The sequence below is a fragment of the Hoplias malabaricus genome, chromosome 17, assembly GCF_029633855.1.
Source record: "Hoplias malabaricus isolate fHopMal1 chromosome 17, fHopMal1.hap1, whole genome shotgun sequence".
NCBI lineage: Eukaryota > Metazoa > Chordata > Actinopteri > Characiformes > Erythrinidae > Hoplias > Hoplias malabaricus.
The window spans coordinates 16,390,721-16,414,435 of NC_089816.1; the positions used below are offsets into that span (position 1 = coordinate 16,390,721).

At 38.7% G+C, this 23,715-nt stretch overlaps 1 protein-coding gene across 2 annotated transcripts in view; it reads left to right on the forward strand.

The window, feature by feature from the left end:
• Positions 1 to 959: 959 nt before the first annotated feature.
• Positions 960 to 23,715, forward strand: part of tead1a (TEA domain family member 1a) — a 52,596-nt gene continuing 29,840 nt past the window's right edge. The window contains exons 1-4 of one of the 2 annotated variants that reach the window (XM_066649207.1): positions 960 to 1,143; positions 1,552 to 1,667; positions 20,899 to 20,980; positions 22,639 to 22,869. In XM_066649207.1, coding sequence (XP_066505304.1) covers positions 22,668 to 22,869 — 202 coding nt within the window. In that variant the 5' untranslated portion in view covers positions 960 to 1,143; positions 1,552 to 1,667; positions 20,899 to 20,980; positions 22,639 to 22,667. The remainder of the gene's footprint in view (positions 1,144 to 1,551; positions 1,668 to 20,898; positions 20,981 to 22,638; positions 22,870 to 23,715) is intronic. The other variant, XM_066649206.1, reaches the window with a different exon arrangement.

A 23,715-nucleotide genomic window follows, 5' to 3' on the forward strand; every position in this document is an offset into this window, starting at 1 on the left:
TCCCAGTAAACAAGGAACGTCCCTGGACGTTCAAAATAGGTCTAAAAGTAGTCTGTCCGTCAAGGACATATTTTAAACGTCAATGGACGTCCAAAATACATCTTAATAAGTTAGTTAAGCGGTGACCAATCGATAACGTCAGTGGACGTCCAAAATGCGTTTTATACAAGTAATTTATTTCGGGACCAATTAATAACGTCAATGGACGTCCAAAATACGTCTAATACGTCTGTTTGGACGTCTTTTCAACTTTCATTTTCAGCCTTAAGAGAATGTTGATTAGACGGCAGTCATTACGTTATTTCAACGTTGAATCAACGGCTAAATGTTTACTGGGTTAAGTCTAGGCCTTGGTAGTGAGCAAAGTATTGAGCTATTTTTGTTTTGCAAAGCACTTTGATTGTATTATTAGTAAAATATATTAAATCCTTTATCATGAACTTAATACAGATTTAGAAAAAAAAATTGAACTTATTGAACTATGTAATATGTGTATAATATCGGATCATTTACGCTAATTTAAACCTACCAGCAAGAGTGTGGACTGTGAGAGGAACCTAGAGCCGCCGGAGGAAACCCACGCAGACTCGGGGAGAACTAAATACACTCAGCCGAGGTGGGTGTTGAACCTGGAGCTGTGTGATAGTGGCACTAGACTACCTGTTGCACCATTATTTCCCCCACTTTCTCTTTTATTTATTTGCTTAAGTTTGTTTACTCATTTAAACCATTTACAGAGACGTTTTCTGGGAACTGCTGGAGCGGGTACAGCTCCTACGCGTACTGGACGCTAAAAGGCGCTGGATCTGGGTTTAAACTCACCCGTGATGTCATCCATTAACGGACTCTCAGCCAATCAACACTGGCTGTGGCGATGACGCGGAGACGGAGGCCCGCCTCCAGCGCAAACTCAATCTCCACGTTCATTTCATTCCTGCTCTCATTCCGCGCATACTTCACATCGCTGCAGAGACTCTGAGCGTCCGCGCCCGCAAACCGACCCGGCCTGCGAGCGGGGGAGGAGGGGGAGAGAGAGAGAGCTAGAAAGGGGGAACCACTGCCCTGCCTTTGGCTCTGTTTCGGCTCCTCTTTATGAAGCCTTCCCAGGTCAAAAGCACAGACAGTAAATTTATGGTGCTGGAGGTAAGTGGAGTGACCACAAGTTGTCACTATCCAGAAGTTAACGTTGCAGTGATGTTCAGAGAAAACGAGGACGGTTTCTGTGAAACTCGGGCTTCGTTTCTCGTGCTGTGAAGTTTATGTCAATACTGGAGACACAGAATAGCCAAAATAAAAGCAAAGCCGATAGTCCGGACACACTTCCCTGGGATTTCTTTCGTTTTTTAGGCGCCTGTTTTACTTTTGTTCGTCGCCGTGAACAAATCCGTTAAAGGAGCTAACGTTAACGCTCCTCTCCTGTCCCTAGCTTTCGGTATACTGTCGATAAAAACTGAAGGACATGAGAATAAAACACACAAAAACCAGTTCTAACAGACTTTTTAAAGTCGAAATGTGACTGAACCGCTTGTGTTTTGTCTTGTCTCTCGGTAGCTTCATCACTTTTGGTCTTCAAAACATTTTTTTTGTCCTGAAGCCGGGGACGCGCCAGCTGGATTGCTAACAGAGCTAACTCCCATCCTCCCGGAGAAACTACACATTTACCTACTGTAAGTTCATCTTATTGATTATGTTTCTCGTTACTGTACTCACTGACAGGGAGTGTGAAAGTAGTTGAGCCCCAACAACTCTATCTCTCCTCTCTCTCTTTCTCTATATAGTTCTCTTTACTGCGATGTCTGCCCGTGACTGTAGCTGTTGTAGTATCAAACTCCACAGCAACTCTCCCCCTCTTCTGTTTGTGTCCATCTTAAGCTTTAGCTCCACTTATTTGTATCTAATCTTAATTCTTCTCTTGTGCGAAAGAGCTGAAATCATTGGTGAGGAGGAGAAAGTCCAGGGTTTGGTCAGCAGTAGTCCTTGTTAATGATTAATTGGGAGGTTTTTATTAAACGTTTTGTAAACGTCTCTACCCTCCTGTATGAAAATAAACAACAATTTAAAAAACATTTTTTACTTTTATGTTTAGTTTTGTACTGACTTGCGTGTCTTGTTTGAATAGTAGTATTTTATATTTTAAGTTGTTACTACTAGCGGTGGGCAGTCTGGTAAAAATATCATTCTGATGTTTAAAGCCAGTCTGAAATCATGAGTGGACAATTATTCTATTCTAGGGATATGTCCTAGATCATATTATTATGTAGAATTCATTGTGCCGTAACATTTAATATACAATATTCCTGTTTCTTTATATTTTAAATCAAAATATACTGAGTTTTTCTTCTTCTAAATCACCTTCTGAGGTGAATACTCCAGCGAGAGCCTGCGGGTGTGGAAAACTTAAATGAATTAGGAATATTCAGTATTTTGAACATCTGCTTTTCACCATTCAAACAAATGTTGATGGTTAAAATCATGTCTCCTGTATTATTTCCCTCCCAGATATCCTGTGTATATCTATATTTAAAAAATATATTTTACAGTAATTTATGTCCACATTTAACATAACACATTTTTGAAAATTAACTTAACAAGACAATAAATCTGATGTTTTCCACAGTAGCAACATTTATCACAACAAAAATAAAATATCAACATATTGCCCCACTGTGTCTTCCCCCATATATTTTTTTACTGGCTTAATATGATAAATGTAAACGTGAAGGAGGTTATTATTCTGTGTTGCTGCCTCTTTGCAAGGGTAAAAAGTTGACCTTTAGCTACTGTTGCATAGAGACCCATTGTTTTTCCATAACTAATTTGCTCTGACTCCTTGTTGTTGTTGTTTTGACCCCTGTTCTTGTCAATGCAGTTTAGAGAAGGATAAAGAACTATTTAAACTAAAAATGTTTGTAAAATTTAGCTTGTCATGGGAAAGAGAAATGTACTGACATTAGGTCACAGGCATTTTTTAAATGTATTTTACATTTTATTTATTCCTACACGTAAACAAAGCAGAATATTTAGAGTCACGTGTAAGCAAAATATATAAGATTTAAGATGATAAAGACTTTAATAATCAAAGCATTTAAAAGTGTTTGTTTACAAAATCAGTGAATTTTGTAAAGTGTCCAGATTGTTGAATTGTCACCTGTTGATTGTAAAGTCTCAAAGAGTTATATTTATTTAAGTTGAGTGCACAGAATACCAACTTGGGCCAAACAACAGAGCAAAATAAAGGTACTAAACTCCCTGCATGGGACTCCCTTTGGGAGCAGAGGATTGTGGGAAAATGAGGGGGAGGGGGGACTTCATTGTTCCGGCTGTCGTTGTGCCGGGAAGCTGGTGGAGGACCCGAATCACTCCTCAAACAGCCCTATTCTCATGTTGACATCTGGTTTAGTGCTTAACGCACCTGTAGGCTAAAAGATGCTAAACTGTGTGTTTGCTGTGCCCCTATGATAATTCAGAGTATAACAGTCATTTGTTTGACTGTCTCTGTCACTCACTGTCTAGCCAGCCCCATTGTTACAGCAGCAACAGGCATTAGTAGTGGAGGCACCAGATGGTGTGTCTTGATGCTATCTGGTAATTTAGCTTATCAGCCCCATTATGGTGCATTTTGCTGAGTTTCCTTTCATGTCTTTGTATGCTGTAAGGTAGAGCTGGGCAATATGAAAAAGAAAAGATTACCTTGATAAATGTGATGATGTTCTATGGAAACATTAATTACTGTAACTAATCTTTTGGCATTCAACAGTAAACAGTGTGAAGTAAAAAACCCAGCTCACTGGGGAACAAAAGTTAAATATGTTAGAAGAATTCCAAATATTTAAATATGCTCCAATAAGAGTCAATTATGGAAAAAAAAGTTTGAAATAATGTAACTAATAGCCTTGATAATATTAAACATGACAATATCTGAGAAGAATTTAAAAACAATAAATTACTGTAAGCCTCAGTAAAGTTGAAAATTAAAATGTGTGCTACGGAGAAATTAAATTTTATGTTATTTCAGAGGTCTGAAAAGATACGTAAATGATTGTAGCCTTGTGCGTAGATCCTATAAATCAGAGCTCTTTATTCTTTGTGAATGGTTCATATATAGTGTGTGTTTTAGAGGAGTGTGCATAGAGAAACTAAGCCTTATAATTACAATACTCAGGTGCCAAGTCTTTCAAGAAATCAGATATTTCCACCTGGTATCTGATACGTTTCATGCTAATTGTGTTATTTCAGTGATTTTTCTGAGTGTTGATAATATAATCTGACAAGTTTTTTGACTCATGTCTGTAACCACGTCATGTAGAAAAATTTGAAAAGGGCACCGCTACGTCTGTGTACTTCAGCTGTAGTTTGCTGCGCTGGTTTTGTTTCATATTGAACAGCTCTTGGGCAAGTACAGTTAGTAGGATTCTGTTTGTACAGTTGATCTGTTTCTCTGGGGAGATGTAAATATGGATCAGCCTTAAAAATCCTCCACTTGTTCCGACTGATGAACACAAGTGAGTGCACATAGCCTTATAGGCAGCCGAAGACCATGCTGAGCCTTAGATCAGACAGACCTGATTGCGCCCTCATCCCATTACCTAAACAAACACGAGATATTTATGCTATCGTGGTTCTTGCTGCAGCTGTTTCAACTGCATTATTTCAATGATTTTATGTAGCCTTTGACTGCTGCGCTACACTGATTGCCTCATCAGTGATTCACTTTATATGATGATGCATAGGTGACTATTTGAGATGATGCTGATATCCTGTTTAGACCAGTATGGTGTGAAATGACACAGTGATTTACAGTGCGGTACAGTAATTATTTTCCACAATCTATTAAATTATTCTTCAGAAGTCTAGAGTTGTTTTACTGTTACTATGTAATTACATGACATTTATTGGCACATTTTACATTTACCCAAGGTTAAGGTCTACATGCCCAGCCAAGTATGTTGTCTACTCCATTTAGTAACATTGTCCTGAAATTTGGTTGACATACGAATTATAGTTATTTAGTGCTTTACTCTGTGATGATTCAGTCAGGAACATCAAACGAGATTAGAACCAAAAGCTACATCAGCCTTTAATACTTCCAGTGGCTTTAAAGGCAACAGGTGCATCTCTCGTGTGTCTGCAGTGCAGCTGTAAGACCAGGATTAGTGTTTTATGTGAGAGAAAATAGAGAGAGAGAGAGACTTAAATTATAGTTTAAAGATCAAGGACGCTGTTGCCAATAGAGGTGAAGTTCTCTGTTTCACATCAAAATGAAGACGTTACCGTTCCTGACATTTGAATCAATTGATCATTCATTTGAGGTACATAATTTTATATAAATGTAGCTTTTTAAATACCATATTAAAGCATGAGAGTTGGTACAGTTATAAAGAGAACAACAAATCCTACCTAATGCCAGGAGGAATTGAGGAACCACGTTTTGGTTAATGGAGGTCTCTATAAACCAGCCATTTTTTAAAAAAGTCTAAAAGACCTTCAAAATTTAAGTGCGAAGATTTTTTCTGAAGGCAGCTAAACAAACGAAACACACTGACAGAAGACGAAGGAAGAGGAGGGGTGGAGGGGGGAGAAAATTCATATGTAATGAAATTTGGGTTGGGTGTTTGTCAGGGTGACAATAGCTCAGTAGGAGTGTGTGTGGCAGGGGCACGGGTGGCTGTCTTTGTTCCGGCGGTCTGCGAACAATAGGGTGTCCTCAGTGGCCCCAGGCAACAGGAGGCCCACGCCATGCCTGCAGTTACAAAGGGGCTTCATCCTGCCTCCTGCTTGATGCTTACAACCCACTTCTCCAAACCGTGCACACGTATAAGTGTGTGTGTTGCATATTTATTAGTGTTTTATCTTTGTATTTTTAGCCAAGTACAGTTTAAAAAAAGCCTATTTTGAGACTGAACACGTTTAATAATTTAACTTACTTGTAGTCAACAAGTAATCTGTCTGTGAAGTGTATCTTCCTTCCCAGAGATATTTTATTTAGAAACAACTTAGTAAGATTTGAATAAGAGAAGGATTTATTAAACATTAATTATTTCTTTATTGACAGGTTTGTTTACATGCTGAAACTTAGGCAGACATGCTCCTCAATTGTGCCAAGCGCAAGTGAAGGAAGCAGAGGGCTGCCTAAGTAGGCACTGACTGTGTAAGCAGTGTTCAAACTGATGTCTTTCCTCATAAGGCTGACTATTGAGATGCTCTGGTTAAAGAACAATTACCTCTCAGCTTGTTCCTACCCACTGCACACGACCGGTGTGTACTTACCTCAGCACATTACAACAAGCTGTGTGCTTGCTATCATCAGTTAACAAAGTGAACCTTAGAGTAAAGATATAACATGCTCTCAGTTAAGATATGTAACTGCATTACAAACATAGCTGATGAATCTGAACATACAAAGCAGTTCATAACATTATAAACTCTATTCAAACCTAAGCTTTAATATGAGAATGACACTCAATCATCTTTTAAAGAGAGCTAAGGAGAATTACACAGACATCAAGAGCGCAAAGCATTCTGAATTCCTTCATGGATACAATGTATTTTTTATATACATATATGTATATACACTCTGAAAAATTCCAGAGTGTAAAAATGATGACAGTAGATGAATATGATTAAATGGCACATTTCTGTTAAATGTCTGTCTATTATGCTGTAGAGCGTGGCATTCCCATGAGACAAGGACACCCCCCCAGCTTAAGTACCCTCTTTTTATTAACTCAGAATTAGACAGAAACACTCCACTGTCACAGTAAGACAGAGATGCACACTGTCGTTGCAGTTTGGTGATGTCACACACTCACTGGAAGAGCAGTAAAGACAAAATGGAGAGTGACATTTTGACAATCAAAAACCCATATGTAACCCACTTCTCACGCATCCCTGGTGTGATTAAATCTTGCTCTGCCCCATCTGCAAGCGCCAGTTTAAAATTATTAAAATTGTTTAGCCTGTACCAGTAAGTATCCCTGGTATGATTTAAGCTTGCTATTCCCACACCACAAGCTTCCCTGGTCCGATTAAATCTAGCATTGTGTGGGCCCCCATTGGTACTAACCCATGTAGGGAAACAGTATGTAAAATGCAGTACCACCAATCTGTACAGTTTTAATTAATAATATATATATAATTTAAAGCATCTGTCACTTACTGACATCATTACAGGTCGCTGCCATCAGTTCATTGCGCTCAATTTGAAAGTTTGTTTGTATCGTCCAGCTCTACATATAACCTTTTACTCCAAAAAAAAAATCTGAATAAAAATCCTTACAACGCCAAACCTGTTACACTGTATTGTTACACTGGCTCATGAATTTAACCCTGCTTACATCCAAATGCCCTCATGATTTTAGGAAACTATGGCACTTGTACAAGGGTAGTTTTTTTGCTGCCTTCATTAAACCCTTCTGTTATTAGGACAAATGCGTGTTATATGTGTGGCAGAGTTTGTGAAAGTCCTCCCTTGGCTCTAAGCCACTGACGTCATTAATGATTCTTTACTCCAGGAAGGCTTCTGGATAGAAGTGAATTTGGTTGTTTTAAATCTTGCTGGGCTACATTTGAGCTACATTACCAGCTTAAATTAAAATGGGAAACTGTCTGAATCAACTCATAATTAATGTTCATTATGTCGATTAATGTAGTATTTGTAAGTGCAGGCAGTGTAACAGATTAACAAGTTCTTTATTTAGTCTTTTCTTTTTTTTCCCCTTCACTCTGCTCTTCTGGAGGTGTTCTACCTGAAATGAAACAACAGTCTGAGAGTCAATATGAAATTCTTCCATCTCTAGATGAGTCAGTTCCCCAAGCTGAAGACAAACTTCAGCACAGCGTTACACTTAACCGAGAGAGTAATCACAGCTCAACAATTTTCTTTTGCAGAGCTGGGTACAGCCATGATGTGGCCTTTCTACTTTCACACAGCAAAACCATGTGCAGGCTTTCTGCCTGCAGAGATCATGACTGAGGTGTTGAATTCACATGTCATTGGCCAGGAAAGAAATATATTTTTGAAGTATAGCTTAAGATGTGATTTTGAAGTATTTTTTGAGAATCATGTTATTTTTTAACAGCATTATTTTAGTTAACTGGCATATAAGCCATTCCACGTTATAACTGTAGCACCTAACTAAAAATAGAAAAAGCTCATACTCTTAACATTACTAAATTCTGCCCTCTAAAGCTGTTTTAGTACCAGTTAGTTTTGTTATGACATGACTCAGTTTGTTTTACTTTCTTTTCTGTGTATTGGCCTCAGGTGAATACAGTGTGTATGATCATAGCTGGCGTAAAATAGTGGGCTAAAATAATAGCACTGTGTCGTATATGTAATTCTAGTGACATACACTGTAAAAAATTTCTTGTAAATTTTACAGTAAAATACTGGCAGCAGAGTTATCAGGCATTTACCATATTTTTACGGGAACACTACTGTATTTCAAATTTACAGCATATTACTGTAACTGACTAATAAAATAATTTACTGTAAATACTGTGATTTACAATAAAATACTGTAGCAGACCTGCTGTAAATTTACAGCAATTTTTTACAGTGTACCTAAACCTTTCCTGAGTTAATAGCAATAAGAGTAGACATCATCTTGAAGCTTTTATTTGCTTATGGATTAAACACTCTGACTGTTGTAATTTTGATTCACATGGGTTTAGTTTGTTTTGAAAAATAATGAAAAATATTTCTAATAATGTCTGAATTAATTTCTATTTTGGGATATTAGTTTTGCAGCTAAATGGAATATCCATCACAAAAAAAAAATATCCATTCTTAGAAAAGGACAAAGCAGGCAGTTTGTATTGTTGCACTATGCCCAAATATTGTGCGAGTAGTGAGAATGATTCCTTGTGTACTCTTTTAGAGAGCCTTTATTATCTGAAAGAAGCTGCACCTGTGGTCAAAGAAAAAGAAGGCAGTCGGAGTTGGTGGCACCCTTTTGTGAACTTGTATTTGTGCTCTGCTGGACGGTCATAGAAGGTTATGAGCAAATATTGGCCATGCTGCTCTGGAGCTCACACTTATTTGAACATGTCGTCCCCTCCATTTCCTGGAGGAGGTATTGTGGGACGGCGTGGAGTGACCGGCACCCCAGGAAGACTCGGGATAATAGCGGGGTCTGACTCAGCGAAAAACAGCCATCTTGAGAAGAATGGAGGTTGTGGAGTGCTCATGGAATATATCAGCTGCACAATACCTAGGGGAAGTCGCCTGGCTTCTGGATTGTTTCTGTACAATACCTCAAGGAAGTGGACTTTGTGTATGGCTTCTGGCACCATATCAGACCACATTAAAAGAAATGAAAGTGGCTGAATTGGGCCTGCAGTCATTCTGAACTTGCCATGCTTTGAAAACACTGCCACATGGCTTTAGGAAACTGGAAAATTGGGAGATTTTAAGAACAAAGGATCAGATTTTGGCACGTGTAATAAGCAAGAATGGGGTATTTAATTATATATTACGATGATTGAGATAAATTACATCATGATACAGTTTTTGTAAATAAGAAGCAGTGGATAGTAACAGATTTTACAGGTTGCTGATTTGATATCAGCCTATTGGGCAATTTTGTAATGACATTGATTTATTTTTACCGTCTGTTTGATGTTGTTTAACACCCTATTAATATTTCAGGTGTTTGCTTGCCTTTTTTAGCAGTACACAGTACAAATCACAGTAATTATAACTTTCCATTTCTGGTTTTCTGGTGTATTGTTATGTACATTAAAACCTTGCTGCATTATTCTTGGTAATAAATAGAAAGAGTATACACAAATGGTATGATAGAAATAAGTACTGTGGCATAGTCCGCCATATGAAAACCACCACACTGCATATTATAGGCATGATTTTAAATTAGGGTTTCCTGTGACAACCTGTTAGAACCACGCTGTTGTCTGTAGACCAGCGAGAATACCACACCATTGGCAGTGCCTTACAAGTTCCAGCTTTCACATTCAGTTTAGCCAACACCTTTGCAACACTTTTTTATGAAGAAGTCTATTTACTAAAGGGACAGCACCTAACCATATGCTGATGTTTCATTTTTATATTAGAGCTTTGTTGACAGATGAACCACACAGCCAAAGGATAAGTTCTCCAAAGTGCTCTCAGGACCAAAGCTTGCAAGTATTTTATGGCACGACATGCCAGAGAAATGTATTCATTCGCATTTTTTCATGTTCAGATGCCCTCTGTGGCCTCCGAGCCACCCTGAGCTATGGAACATAATTTATTTCAGTTAAAGCCACAACCTTTTACGTGTGATCTGTAGAACCAATAAAGTGGCTTTTATCAACTAATCTTCACATTCCCCCAACATGGGAGAGGTTTAGGTAATTCATCATGTTTGAGATTATATTCACCAGTATTTTTCATTTTTTAGATGTCCGTGAATGCTGACGTTAATGCATAATGCATTTGTGTCAGCCAGTAGCATCGTGGATAAAACTACTGCCCTCCAAACCATGTTTAAATTTTCAGCTCAGACAAAAACACCAAGCAAGTGGGAGCACCATGTTTTACTAATAAACCTGCGTTGACAGTACTACTAACACTGTGTTTGCCTACATCTGATTATAATCTTATGTTGCTCTGGATAAAGTGTCACTGTCACGCAGCTCCAGGGGCGGTGAGGAGTTTGGTGTGTTCTCCCTGTGTCCACGTGTGTTTGCTCCATGTGCTTTGGTTTCCTCTCATGACCCAAATAAAACCGTTTGTAGTGGATTGGCTACTCAAGAGTCCATAGGCTTGAATGTGTGAGTGTGTGTTGCCCTGTGAAGGACTCCTTCAGGGTGTGTTTCTGCCTTGCGTCCAGTGATTCTGGGTAGGCTCCAGATACACGGTGACCCTGAACTGGATAAGCGCTTACAGACAATGAATGAATGGATGAATGCTCTGGATAAGAGCATCTGACACATGCGGTAAATGTACATTTATAAAATCAGAAGTTGCTCCATCTGGTTGCAAATGCATTACAATGAATCAAATGCACACACATAAGCAGTGTAGCTTAAAACCCTAGCCCTTTCTTGCCTAAATCACTCCTTTTCTAGAGAGTATCATTGTTAAAAGTCATACAAATTTAAGCAACTGTCCAACTGTCTGTCAGCAGATAGCAACATCATTCCCTTAATGGTTTAATTGAACTTGTTTATCCCCAATGCATTTTGGTCTAATTTGTAATTTATATAATTTATTTTATTGCATCTTAGTTTCTAGAGATTTGGCAAATAAATATTGCTCAAAATGTCATGAAGTGATTCGTCTTTAAAGAAATACTATTCAGACTCTGCCACAAATTTTGAGGCTAACCATCAAAATGTGAGGGTCATACAAAATTTCTTGATTCCTGTACCAGAGCCTTGCACCTCATTGCTTAAAGAACATCTCACTAACATGCATGCTCTTGACAGATGAAAGAAAATGGTCTCATCCAGGAAAATGCTACCATGACACACAGCACAAAATGCGCGACTGTCTCATGAGCCTTGCCATTGAAAAACAGAAGCCTTTCTCTTACAGCAAGGCTTGAAAAGAAGGATTTTAGGTCATCCCTAATTGAATTTCCTGCCTGATGATAGCCTAATACTGAGACTAATAGCATTGTGTGAGCATGTCATATCAATGGTCCAAACGCAGTAAATAATAGGCAGTGCCTTTCCGCAATCACTTACAGGCAGCAGAGGATATATGAAAACCTCTCATTTATTATCCTTTCACACAATAAGCCCTTCATCATATCTACACATTTCAGGCTATTAACGTGGAATGAGATTGTGACGGTTAATGCTACTCCCCCCCTCCCTGTACAGAGGCTGAGTTTACTCTGCCCGAGAGAACGGCTGGGGTGAAAAAAGGAGTTTCTCTGATGTGCTACATGTCGCACAAAAACGCTGTGTTGAAATGATTTGAGTCCGGAGTGGTTTGCATGTTAGTATGCATGTCTGTAAAATTTAATTCATTTTGTTGATTATGCTTATAGTTTAATATTAAATAGGTATTTAAGCTCATCTTTGCAGTTTATACTATGCTAATGTTGTTAAACTAATTCTGCGATACAGGTCGACTATCATTATGCTTTACTATTAGTATTTGGAGTTATTATAATGCTATTTGTAGTTCTCTTTGCTCTCAGAACAATTTAATCAGTTATCCCAACACAGCCCCCACTTGACATAATTTTTGTCTGATTCTGGTTGTATTCTTTTTGTAGGCTGTATTCATATCTTGATTTCAGCACACTGAAGTTATAGTTCACATGTCATGTATTGGTTTAGAATCAGCAGGAATTTCTGGATCGATATTTTTTGGCATTTGGATTTTAAAGTTGTGATGATTCACTGACCTTTAATAGGGAGAATAGAGCCTCTGTTGTTGCTACTCTGGGCTCAGCACTGCAGAAACTGCACTACTTTTGAAGGAAAAATTAATCACACTAGGGGGAACCCAAGGACCAAAAAAACCCCAAAAAAACTAATTTTTTAAGGAAAAAAGCTCACTGTCGTTATTGACACTTCAAAAGGGAAAAATTAATTGTTGAATTAAATTTGTGTTAAAGGCTAAGCACCACTTAATGGACCTCCATGAATATTTCACATTATTTTAGTTACTGACATATATAAGTATGAATTAAAATGAAAATAACGCCGCAGGAAAACACTGTTATGACTGACTGTTATGACTGACTGTTATGATTGTGTCTAGCTAGCTAAATAACCAACATTATTCATGACAATAGCCTAGCAATAAGCTAAACTCAAATTTAAAGGGTACTGTTATTCTTGTAAATGTGATCGACGTCAAACTCGAACTCATCCGTCACTATAAATCTCAGTAATGCAACTACGTAGCCGAGTATAATCTGAGCCACCGAGTTTTTCATTCCTGATGGACAATAATCTTTTTGAGCCTTTTCAGTCTGGCTTCCGCACAAAACACAGTACTGAGACAGCCCTTTTACGGGTTTTAAACGATATCCTATTCGCTACTGACTCTGGTGCACTCAGTATCCTTCTTCTCTTAGATTTGAGTGCAGCTTTCGACACTGTTAATCACAACATACTCATCTTTCGTCTCTCAGCTATTGGCATAACTGATATAGCAGTTTCCTGGTTCATCTCTTGCTTTACCAATAGATCTCACTTTGTTGCTCTTGGTACACACAGATCTTCCCGTAGTACTGTTACACAAGGTGTTCCCCAAGGCTCAGTCCTAGGCCCTATACTACTCATCATATACATGCTGCCACTTGGTCAGATCATCCACAGCCATGGTCTTAAATATCATTGTTATGCAGACGATACTCTAATATACGTGAGCACCAAAAATACCTCCACTCTGCCCCCCTCTGCCCTTATTTCCTGCATTCAGGATCTGAGACACTGGTTGCACGCCAACTTTTTGAAACTCAACACAGAAAAAACTGAAGTCTTGCTCACTGGCCCCAAGTCCACTCTTTCAAAAATTTCTGATATCACACTTAACTTTGATGGTGTGGCTGTAAAAACCTCTCAAGTTGTTCGCAATTTAGGTGTACTTCTTGACTCCTCCCTGTCCTTCAAACCTCATATTAAGGCCCTAACCAAAACATCCTTCTTCCATCTACGTAATATTGCTCGCCTTCGTCCCCTGCTTTCTGTTAAGGGCGCTGAAATTCTGGTCCATGCTTTCATTTCCTCCTGTTTAGACTATTGTAATTCTCTCTTCATTGGCCTTCCTTCCATGACCATACACTCCCTTCAGTGTGTTCAGAACTCTGCTGCTCAGGTCCTCTCTTATTCTAAAAAATCAGCTCATCACCCCTGTTCTTCATCAGCTCCACTGGTTACCCGTCTCACTCCGTATTCAGTTTAAACTTCTCCTGCTCGCGTACAAAGCTCTGCACGGTCTGGCGCCAGCCTACCTTTCTGAACTTTTACACTCCTACTGTCCTACAAGATCACTGAGGTCCTCTGAGAGCGGTCTTTTGTCAGTACCAAAATTTAAGTTGGTTACCGCTGGTGGTAGATCATTCAGCGTGATGGCACCCAAGCTCTGGAATTCATTACCACAAAATCTTCGTCTCTGCTCTTCATTTTCTGGCTTTAAAACCCAGCTAAAGACCCATCTCTTCTCTCAGTACTTCTGCACTCTGCAGGCATAAGTGTATTCCTCTATATATATATATATATTATTATTATTATTATTTAGCAAGTCAAGCTAACGTTAACTAACAACACCTAAAACAGGCGAAGTAAGTGTACTTACCCTGTTTACCTCCATGTTACAGAGGCTCTTGAACACCTTTCGTTGGTTTCCTTACATGCCCATGTTGTTGGAAAAGCGCCAGTGAAATGAGCACTACAGATAATGGAGTGAGCGCATGGTCCTTTCCAAAGTGCCCGTTTAAAGTTGACAAATTCAGTCCATTTTCTGGATATTTTGGGATCTCCAAATTTGTGCACAGATCTCCCACTGTACATTGAATTATTGCAGCCAAAAACAACACACCTTTTCATCATTTTGCATTAAATTAAGTGCAACTTCTAAAGTTGTTGTCTACCATCTACGTCACAGACAAGACGCCTATTAGAGTTTCTGAACACCGTTGAGGGGGGGACCAATGGTCTTTTAAACCTTATTCCTTGAATTAGTAAGAAATAACATGTTTTCTGACTATCAATAAACACAAGTTAGGAACTCCACTGTATTTATTTATTTGTATTTATTTGTTTGACACTTTCATAGAGCTGGTACTTAGCCTTAAAAAAAAAAAAAGAAAAAGTATTACATCACTTATTTATATCTGTGCAACTTCAATAAACCTATTCCATTCTATTCTATTTTATTTATATTAGGTTTGTGTGGTATGATGAAATGATACAACACCCTAGTGAAAGAAGCTGCTGGTATTTGAGAATAAGTGTATGAAAATTATGTAACAACTGCTTCCTGTAAGAAAAAAACACCCCAGCAGGAAAACCCTTCTCTGATTTTAATTGGCTCACAGTAAGACAGGAACACCCACAGCACAATCTTTCTGTCTTCAAATAGTGGTGATGTCATGCACCAAGTGAAAGAATGGAAAAATCTCACTGGTTACCCAAGCTTGACTAGCAAACATCTCGCCTTTCTTCAAGAGCTACAACAGTGTGATCAAACCTTGCTTTGCCCTGGTGTGCAACCTACATCTGTTTAACTGAACCTTACTTTTAATTCAAATTTGTTCCTCCACCACTCATCAACACTACCCTGTGGTTTTACCACCTGGAAACACGACGATGGTATGACTAAATGTGATACTGCCCAACCCGTTTTTACAAACCACCAGCCAGATCAGTAGCCTGTAGTTTGTCATGCCTGATTACAAAAAGCACCAAAATGAGGCCAGACTGAAACCAGCACTGTTTGTTTTTGTCTGTCGGGGGAATTGCATGAATAGAAAATTGCAGTTAATGCATGGCTGTTCGATTACTGCCTAATTTAGTAATGAAGCGTCATTGAGAGATTTCCTAGTCTTCCACTTTGTAGAGCGCAGCATGGGGCTAATTCAGCAGACTCTGGAAGCGCTCAAGCTAATGAGATGCACTGGCCTTTAAACTAATATCTGTGATTAAGGACCAATTATTTAGCAGACTTTGCTAAGGTATTGCTCTACATACACAGGTTACATGGTTAAAATGTTCATTTCAAAACAAACGCAAAGATGAAATTTGAACTTAATCTTAATATGACATACCAATGGAAATACATATTTTTCATTGAACAGTGACAATGTTTTCTGTTTTCTTTTCTTTTTTCTTTTAAAGGATAAAACGTTCAGACTTGTGATTAAAGCTTTATTGTGTGCTCTAGAGGTTATAGTTTACTGCTTAAGACAAGGACAGTCGTGTGGTTACAATGTGGTGTTTGCTGCTTGGACAGCATGGCATCTCATATGCATTCTGCATATATACATATTACATTTAATTACAACTGGCTTTCACTGGTTGTCAGTGTCCCTGCCTGAAGACACACACAGACATGTCTTACTATCTTTGTGAGGACTTTTACTGATGCATTGAATACATTGAGACTTAAGCTTTAAAAAGTCTTTAAAAAATGCTTCTTGTGAGGACTAGGCACACATCCTTACATTTACAAAATTATTACGTATTATAAATTCCTATCGTTGGCGGTCATGATGAGCTACAAATCAAACACCATAACAAACACGTGTGTATCTTTGTACTGGCATCCTTATCAACATGCAATGCCGTATTATTATGAATTATAGTCTTACTTAATAACTTTTGTCTAAACCAGTGGTTCTCAAACATTTTTGACCAAGTACCAACTGTTATCGAACCAAAACCTCCAAGTACCACCTATGATTTTTTTTTTTTTAACCACAGAAACCTTTGCGCCGCTGGTTCTTCCTCAGTTCCGAGGGCATAAGGCAAAAATCTTGCTTGCTCATTCATTCATTCATTATCTGTAAGCGCTTATCCAGTTCAGGGCTGCGGTGGGTCCAGAGCCTACCTGGAATCATTGGGTGCAAGGTGGGAATACCCCCTGTAGGGGGCGCCAGTCCTTCACAGGGCAACACACACATTCTCTCACACCTACGGACACTTTTGAGTCGCCAATCCACCTACCAACGTGTGTTTTTGGACCCTGGGAGGAAACCGGAGCCCCCGGAGGAAACCCACACAGACACAGAGAGAACACTCCACACTCCTCACAGACAGTCACCCGGAGCGGGAATCGAACCCACAATCTCCAGGTCCCTGAAGCTGTGTAACTGCGACACTACCTGCTGCGCCACCGTGCCGCCCGTATGTGCTTTTTATTTACTTGAATTTTGCATGCTTAACACAAACTTATCTAAAATAATTACTAAACATTATAGAGAGAACACAAATAACTAGGCTTAAACTGAATGTTTTAAACACAATTTACAAGAACATATAAATTCTATGGGCAATAAGAGTTTTGAAAGAAATAAAACATGAGAAGACTTCAGTGTAATATCAGTTATGTGCTTTAATAGGCTACAGCGCGGTGGAGGATTGGGACATGTGCTCACAGCAGCTTTCTGTGCTTGTATCAGTAGGTGAAGGAGGGGCGGAACTGTGTTAACAATGTTTTAGGGCTGTAATGATGCGAAGAACGGCCACGTTTTCCTTCAGCCGAGTATTTTCTTCTATTTTGTCTTCACGTGTATAGAATTCTCGCTTAGTTGTTCTCTATTTCTGACTCTGGATTTAGTCTTTCTGGGCTTCGGAGTATTTCTCGGGCTTGGTCTTGGCTTGTTTTTCATGTTTTTGCTTTGCCCTTTTCATAATAAAATCCAAATTGCTCACATCTGTCGGTAGCCTTTGCTTTTGTCCAGTAAGCAACTGAAACTGGGCTTTCTTTACACCGATTTCTCAGAAAACTGGGGGATCGCATTCCCTCCCTGGAAACAAAGCAGAGGAACGCTGCCCCCCCCCCCCCACCATTCCCTTACAGGCGTAATCAACTACGGTGAATGTGTAGCACGTTGTATTTTCTACAACACAAATTAACTACATAATGAAACATTATGTAATTTACACATAGAATTATTAGGTTTTCAGTTATGAGTAAATTCCTTAATTAAGTAGTAAATTTTTCAAGGTCATTTAGCGTACAACCTCTTGCTGCTTCATGTACCACAGTTTGAGAACCACTGGTCTAAATCTAATTGTTACTTCTGTAGTTACAGACAAACCTCAGAAATCAATATAAATGCTTCAAAACATTTATATCTCAATCAGTTAAATATTTGATGGTGGACAATATGGAATATCTACCTTTATTGTAATAAATTGCAACTTTGAACATTGGCAACTTGTCTTTGTGCTCTTCTGAACTGATAGTGAATATGACCAGTACTTAAAAAAACATTGACAAACCGCATGATAAATTGCACTGAGGATGGAGAATAAAGAGAGCTCTTTAACTGTATTTAGTGTGTAAAGTTTAATAGAAATCTGTATTTGCAGTTACTGATAGTATTTGTTTATTGTGGCGCTTATTTTGTTCTGTTCTAATGTATCAGACTTCAGTAAAACCAAATTTAATGTCAGACATTGTGTCATCAGATTTCAGGATAATATATTTTAGTCATAAAACCCATGCATACTTTTTTAAATCTACAAAAAAAAATTGTCATCATATGTAAAGAGTTAGTCCCCATAAAGGACTAAATGCAAGCCCAAGCACACACTCCCTCTGTCAGTGTGGCCTCCCCCAGCTGCTGGCAGCCAGTGAAGACCGGAGGGAGTGAAGCAGCTGCCCGTGGTGGATGTGTGCCTCCATGTTTGTGGAGAATTGCACCCATGCCATGGCCTGAGTTTGGCCAAGGCTGTCTGGAGGCTGAAGTGAAGAGTAAGTGTGACCACAGTATATTGCTGCATGACTAATCTCCCTATTCCATCTGCCACTGCGGCCCTGCGGAAGTGTGCCCCTCTCCAGCATCGACACCGCTGCCATATTGCGCCAGTCACAACATCTCCGGCTGTTCTCGCCACTGTAGGAGACCGCCGGAGCTATGAGACCGCTTGAGCCGGGAATTATGGACTGTTACATGTTTGCACACATAACGAAACACTGAGATTTGCTCCAACGTCCAAAAGCTGTTGGAAGAGCTCTTTTAGATTTCTGCGGGTTTAGCGGAGCAATGCGATTTTTTTGCAAGGAACATTTGGCTGTTTGCTATGTTACATCTGTTTGGTTTTGCATGCGTGACTTTAATTACCAATCTCGCTCACTAATTTGAGCACAAAGATTGTAATGCTTTATACAAAAGACCTACAAAAGGTTTCTAGTTGCTGTATTTGTCTTGCTAACTTTTCTCTGTTGCTTTTTCGCTGTCATTTTTATTTCTTTTTGAAGTGTGAACTTTGTTAATTACAGGGAGTGAGGTGTATTTACAGCTGCCTCTTTTAAATTAAGCCATCTCCAGAGAGTGCTCTTTAATCATCGTAAATCCAAGTTTCAAATCCATCCATTTTAACTACAGTCCAATTCTGAATCATTCACAACTATATTGGTTTCTATACAAAATGTATTATATTAAGAGCTTCTAAGATGGATAGTACACTTTCCTTGCCAGCTGGACAATTTCATTTTCATTTCCTGAGGTACTGTATGGTCAAGGTAGGCTCAGTGTGTGTAAAAAAAAAAAAAAAAAAATAAAAAAATAAAAAGAGATCGCAGGGTCTTTCATAAACTTAATTAAGTCCAATATTATATGAGATTATACTAAAATGTAAGCCTCTTTTGATGATAAATAAAATTGTAATTTTGCCACCTTTTAATTAGAGCTAATTAAAATTATGTTACGAAAAATAACCCCAAGTTTTTCACTCTTCTAAGGGGTGGTACGCTCATGTCCTGGTTTTTTGTGCTGAAATATTTTACTCATGCCACCACTGTAGAGCTATAGTCTTCTTTCAGTCCAAAGTGATGATATGTTGTTTTTACTTAGTTTGTCCTATGCCACTTCATGACGTTTAATAGCAGAAAACGTACACATGTGAATATGTTAAAGTACATAAAGTTTCATAGAGGAAAACTCTACCATTACACTACATTTAATTTTCAAACAGACACTTCTATAAAGTTGTATTAAATGTTTTGTCAACAGAACAGCTTTTCTTTTTTGACACATCTGGCCAATGTTTTGTATTAATTAGTTGGAAAACTGAGCGCAGCACATAGCAGTTCTGGACAAAAGCCACAGCAGTGTGCTGGAAGTGATTATCGTCTGAGTTCATCTCTTACTCAGGAAGATGATAAGTGTTTTGGTGGTTTGGAGTATGCTTGCTCTTTTATGGCTAGCTCACAAACCCAGAGAGTTCTTTCTGTCCCATCAACAGTCAGCGCACCAAAGATTATTCTGTCTTGGATATGAAGGCTTGTTTAGAGACTGTATTTTCACACACACACAGACAGTGTGTCTCTGTATCACACACACACACACACACACACACACCATGTGAGTCGTCCTCAGATTCAACAGGAAACACATGGAGTGAGTTCCACAAAGGCTTCTCTGTTTCCACTGAGCATTTCCTTGGAAAGCTTTATGCTCTTAGTTTGATCTCATTGCAACCTTTTGTAGTTAAATTTTTGTTTTATTTACACCATCATATGATTATCCAGGTCTGTGTGTCAGCAGTGTACAGATACACAAGTTTCATTATGTGATACGTATTGTTGATATTGCACCACAATAAAATACATTTTTGAAAAGGGATTAGAGAGGAAATTTAGGTCCAGGGTTTAGCTTAAAAGCTCTTAGGCTGTTTATGGATGTAACAGTATAGAACATTAGATCAGTAAACATTAAATCATTTGTATATGTATAGTTTTGAACTGTTTAATGAAGTCCTGCCAAATAAAAAAGACCATCTGTTCACTCTATCAATTTGATTCACCAGTTGATTCATACCTTGATGTTTAAAAGTAAAATAGCGTGGTCAACTCGAATGTATGTGTATTCACGTCATTGTACAATAGTGTTCCATAATTCTATAGTTCTTATGAATTAAACACATACATATTCAGCCTCCAAAATTAACAAATAGATGTGTGTGTCCTATAATTAATGTGCATTTTCTGCATAGGGCACTCTCACATAAAAGCGCAGAGTTAAACCCAGTGTATGTACAGAACACTGCTGCATACTGATTGCCCTCTGGATAAACCCCACATTTGTGTCATGATTTAGTAAAAAGACTTTTTATTCAGCAGTATCCCACCATGAATTTAAAGGGCTTGGTTGACAACATTGACAGCTTGTAACTATTCTCCAGCAAGATACCAGCTGTTTCGGATTAACTGCCATTCCTGAATTAGCACTTAGCTTATGTGTTTTCTTGTTTTCTTTCAAGGCCTTTCAAAGATGGCCCACCCTCCCTGGCTTTCAGCATGATCACATTACTTGTTTTTAATAAGATCTTGTCAAACATGAAGGTGGGTACACAGTTTGTGGTTCAGATTATTTTAAATAGGTTATTATTTTTGAGTCTACATTTTCATTTGTTTTTTTTTTCCCCTTTATTCTCCAAATTTAATTGGGCGTTTTTCTCTTTCCAGTAGTGGGTCCCTTGGGAGGACACAGGCTACACACACTTCCTCTGGTGTGAATAAAATATGCCACCTCATGTTTTCAAACTTCCAACCACACTGCACTGGCAAAAGCCCAGTGTGTTTTATTTTTGCTTCAGCTTGTTCTCGTTATTCTTGATCTGGTGAGAGAAATCCCCATGTTAAAAGGGCAGAGGCCAAAATGAGCTTGGTTGAATGTAAATAGCTCTCTATATTTCCTTTGCCATTATTGTACTAGTCAGCACAGAAATCCCGTACATGTAAAACTACCTAAAATTGTTTCTTACACGTGTCACATGACAAGGATGCAGGACAGAAGCTAATCAGAGGTAATTACATGGTGTATGGTATTAAATGATTATTTACTGATTGTCAAAAAGATCAATCAAAGCTTTGAAAACGTTTATAGTAACCTTTAACAGTGCATGTATTTGGTTGTGTGTATCAGACAGTGTAAGTGTGTGTGTGTGTGTGTGTATGTAGAGAGTAAAATTATATAGATTAAAATACACTTAATGATCACTCAAACTTCCAAATATTCATTTTTGAAAAATAAACTCTAGTATATATTTCTGCTGGATGCTGTATTTCATCCAAAGGGCACCGTTGATGGAAGTACTTTTCAGTCCATAGTTCTCAAAGGTGGACACTCCAGAGTCAAGAAAAACATCTAAACTCTTCACATCCTACCACATCCCCTTGTGGCTGAACACTGGTGTCACATTCACTTGGCGTCTGTCTTTCTCTTAGTCTCTTTTCTGTTTTTATGACTTTGCTTGCATTGGGACACTTGGGTGAAATGGGTTCTGCTGGATGTTCAGGTGTTCAGTCTCTGATCGCACCAGCATGATCAAACCTCATGACTGTTTGAAGATAAGACGTATAAAATCATGCTGTGCTAGTTTTATGGGGATAGACAGAGTATAAACTGAGATATCATCATTCAAACATTATTAAAAAAATCTTGCTCTCGTGTAAGTAAACTGCACAAAATTGGATGGATCCGGTGCTGCATTTATTTAATATTTAATTTCTTTTAAAAAGAAATGGGATGATGTTGGAATCTACTGACTCTTTACTAGAGCTAGAGATAGAGCGTACCAAGGAACGAGATGGCTGAGAAGAACATTGGTAAACATTATTTAATGTGGCATATGAAGGCAAAACCAGAAGTGTACACAAATGGCCTTTGAGAAATGTGTACATTATGGAAATGTTGTAATGTAACAGTTGGTCTAGTCTCAAAACATTCCTGCTTCATTCCTTATGAAATGTTTACGTGATAGGCCGTATGACAGTTATTGCTGTCACTTTAATTACATCAATATATTGGTTTCCATTTACCATTTCCAATAACATATCTGGTGATATATTTCAGTTGATAAAACAAAAAGTTGAAAAATACAAGTTGGAGCATATAGTTGCTTTTGATTTTCTTTTTTTTTTTTTTTCTTATTTTACTTTCACAGCCGATTCAGTTCCTCTAACTTTGTGCACTGTCGGATGCTTTGTGTCTTCCCCAGGCCTGGGTTTGGAGGTCCCAGCTGTTGCCATGGATCCAGGAAACTGGAGCGGCAGTGAGAGCGGCGGTGAGGACATAGAGAGGATGAGCGACTCAGCAGATAAGCCCATGGACAATGATGCTGAGGGTGTGTGGAGCCCTGACATTGAACAGAGCTTCCAGGAAGCCCTAGCCATCTATCCCCCCTGTGGCCGGAGGAAAATCATCCTGTCTGACGAAGGGAAGATGTATGGTGAGTCAGATGAAATATAAACTCCATGTGGGTGTAAGTCTGAACAGACGAATGAATCATATTAATGGTTTCTGTTGTATCTGATGTTAGTAGATGTTGTGGGCTGTGCACGGTGCCAAGTTGTTTAAGGAAATAGTTGTGTAGTAAGTAACTTACTAGATTCTGTGGAAAGAAGACTAAGAAAATTCCTAGGAAATTTGGTCAGTAGAGAGAGAGAGAGACTCTCAAGGGAATCTCTCAGGACCATGTGTAGGAATCATTTCTAGACGTCTTCAGAGTTTTTAGATCTGTGATAGATTCCCATTTTATCAATACAGCTACGTTCTCTAGAATGTGGAAGACAGAAACTGATCTGGGATCTGCACTCAGAGCTTTATACATGCTCCTGGTCCCCAGTGGCGGTAGCTCTGTCAGGCTACTGTGTGGCGAGGCAGCTCTGATGGGTTCTGTTGTAAAGCCAGCGTGAACCATTAGAGAGAAGGAGCAGATGGTGTTTCGGCTGATACCAGCTGCGTTCTGCCCCCCTCCTCAACTCCAGCAAGGGGTGATGTCATGGAAAGAGGGAATACTACTATCCCCTTTCTCTTGTACACACATTTTTTTTTCTTAATATTTTTTCTTAGTTTAATACCGTGTCATATTTCTAATTTTCTCCATCTTTGTCTAGATGCTAAAATGGTTTCCTGGGCCATGATTTAGTCTAGGTAAATAAATAAAATTGGCATGTTTGGTCTGGCTATGAATGCATTGGTCTGCTCACAGTTCTAGTACCTGGCATACTTTTGCAAATAGAGCTACACCACTCCTCCTACAATAAGCACATGGTGTTTTAGACTGGCAACATCA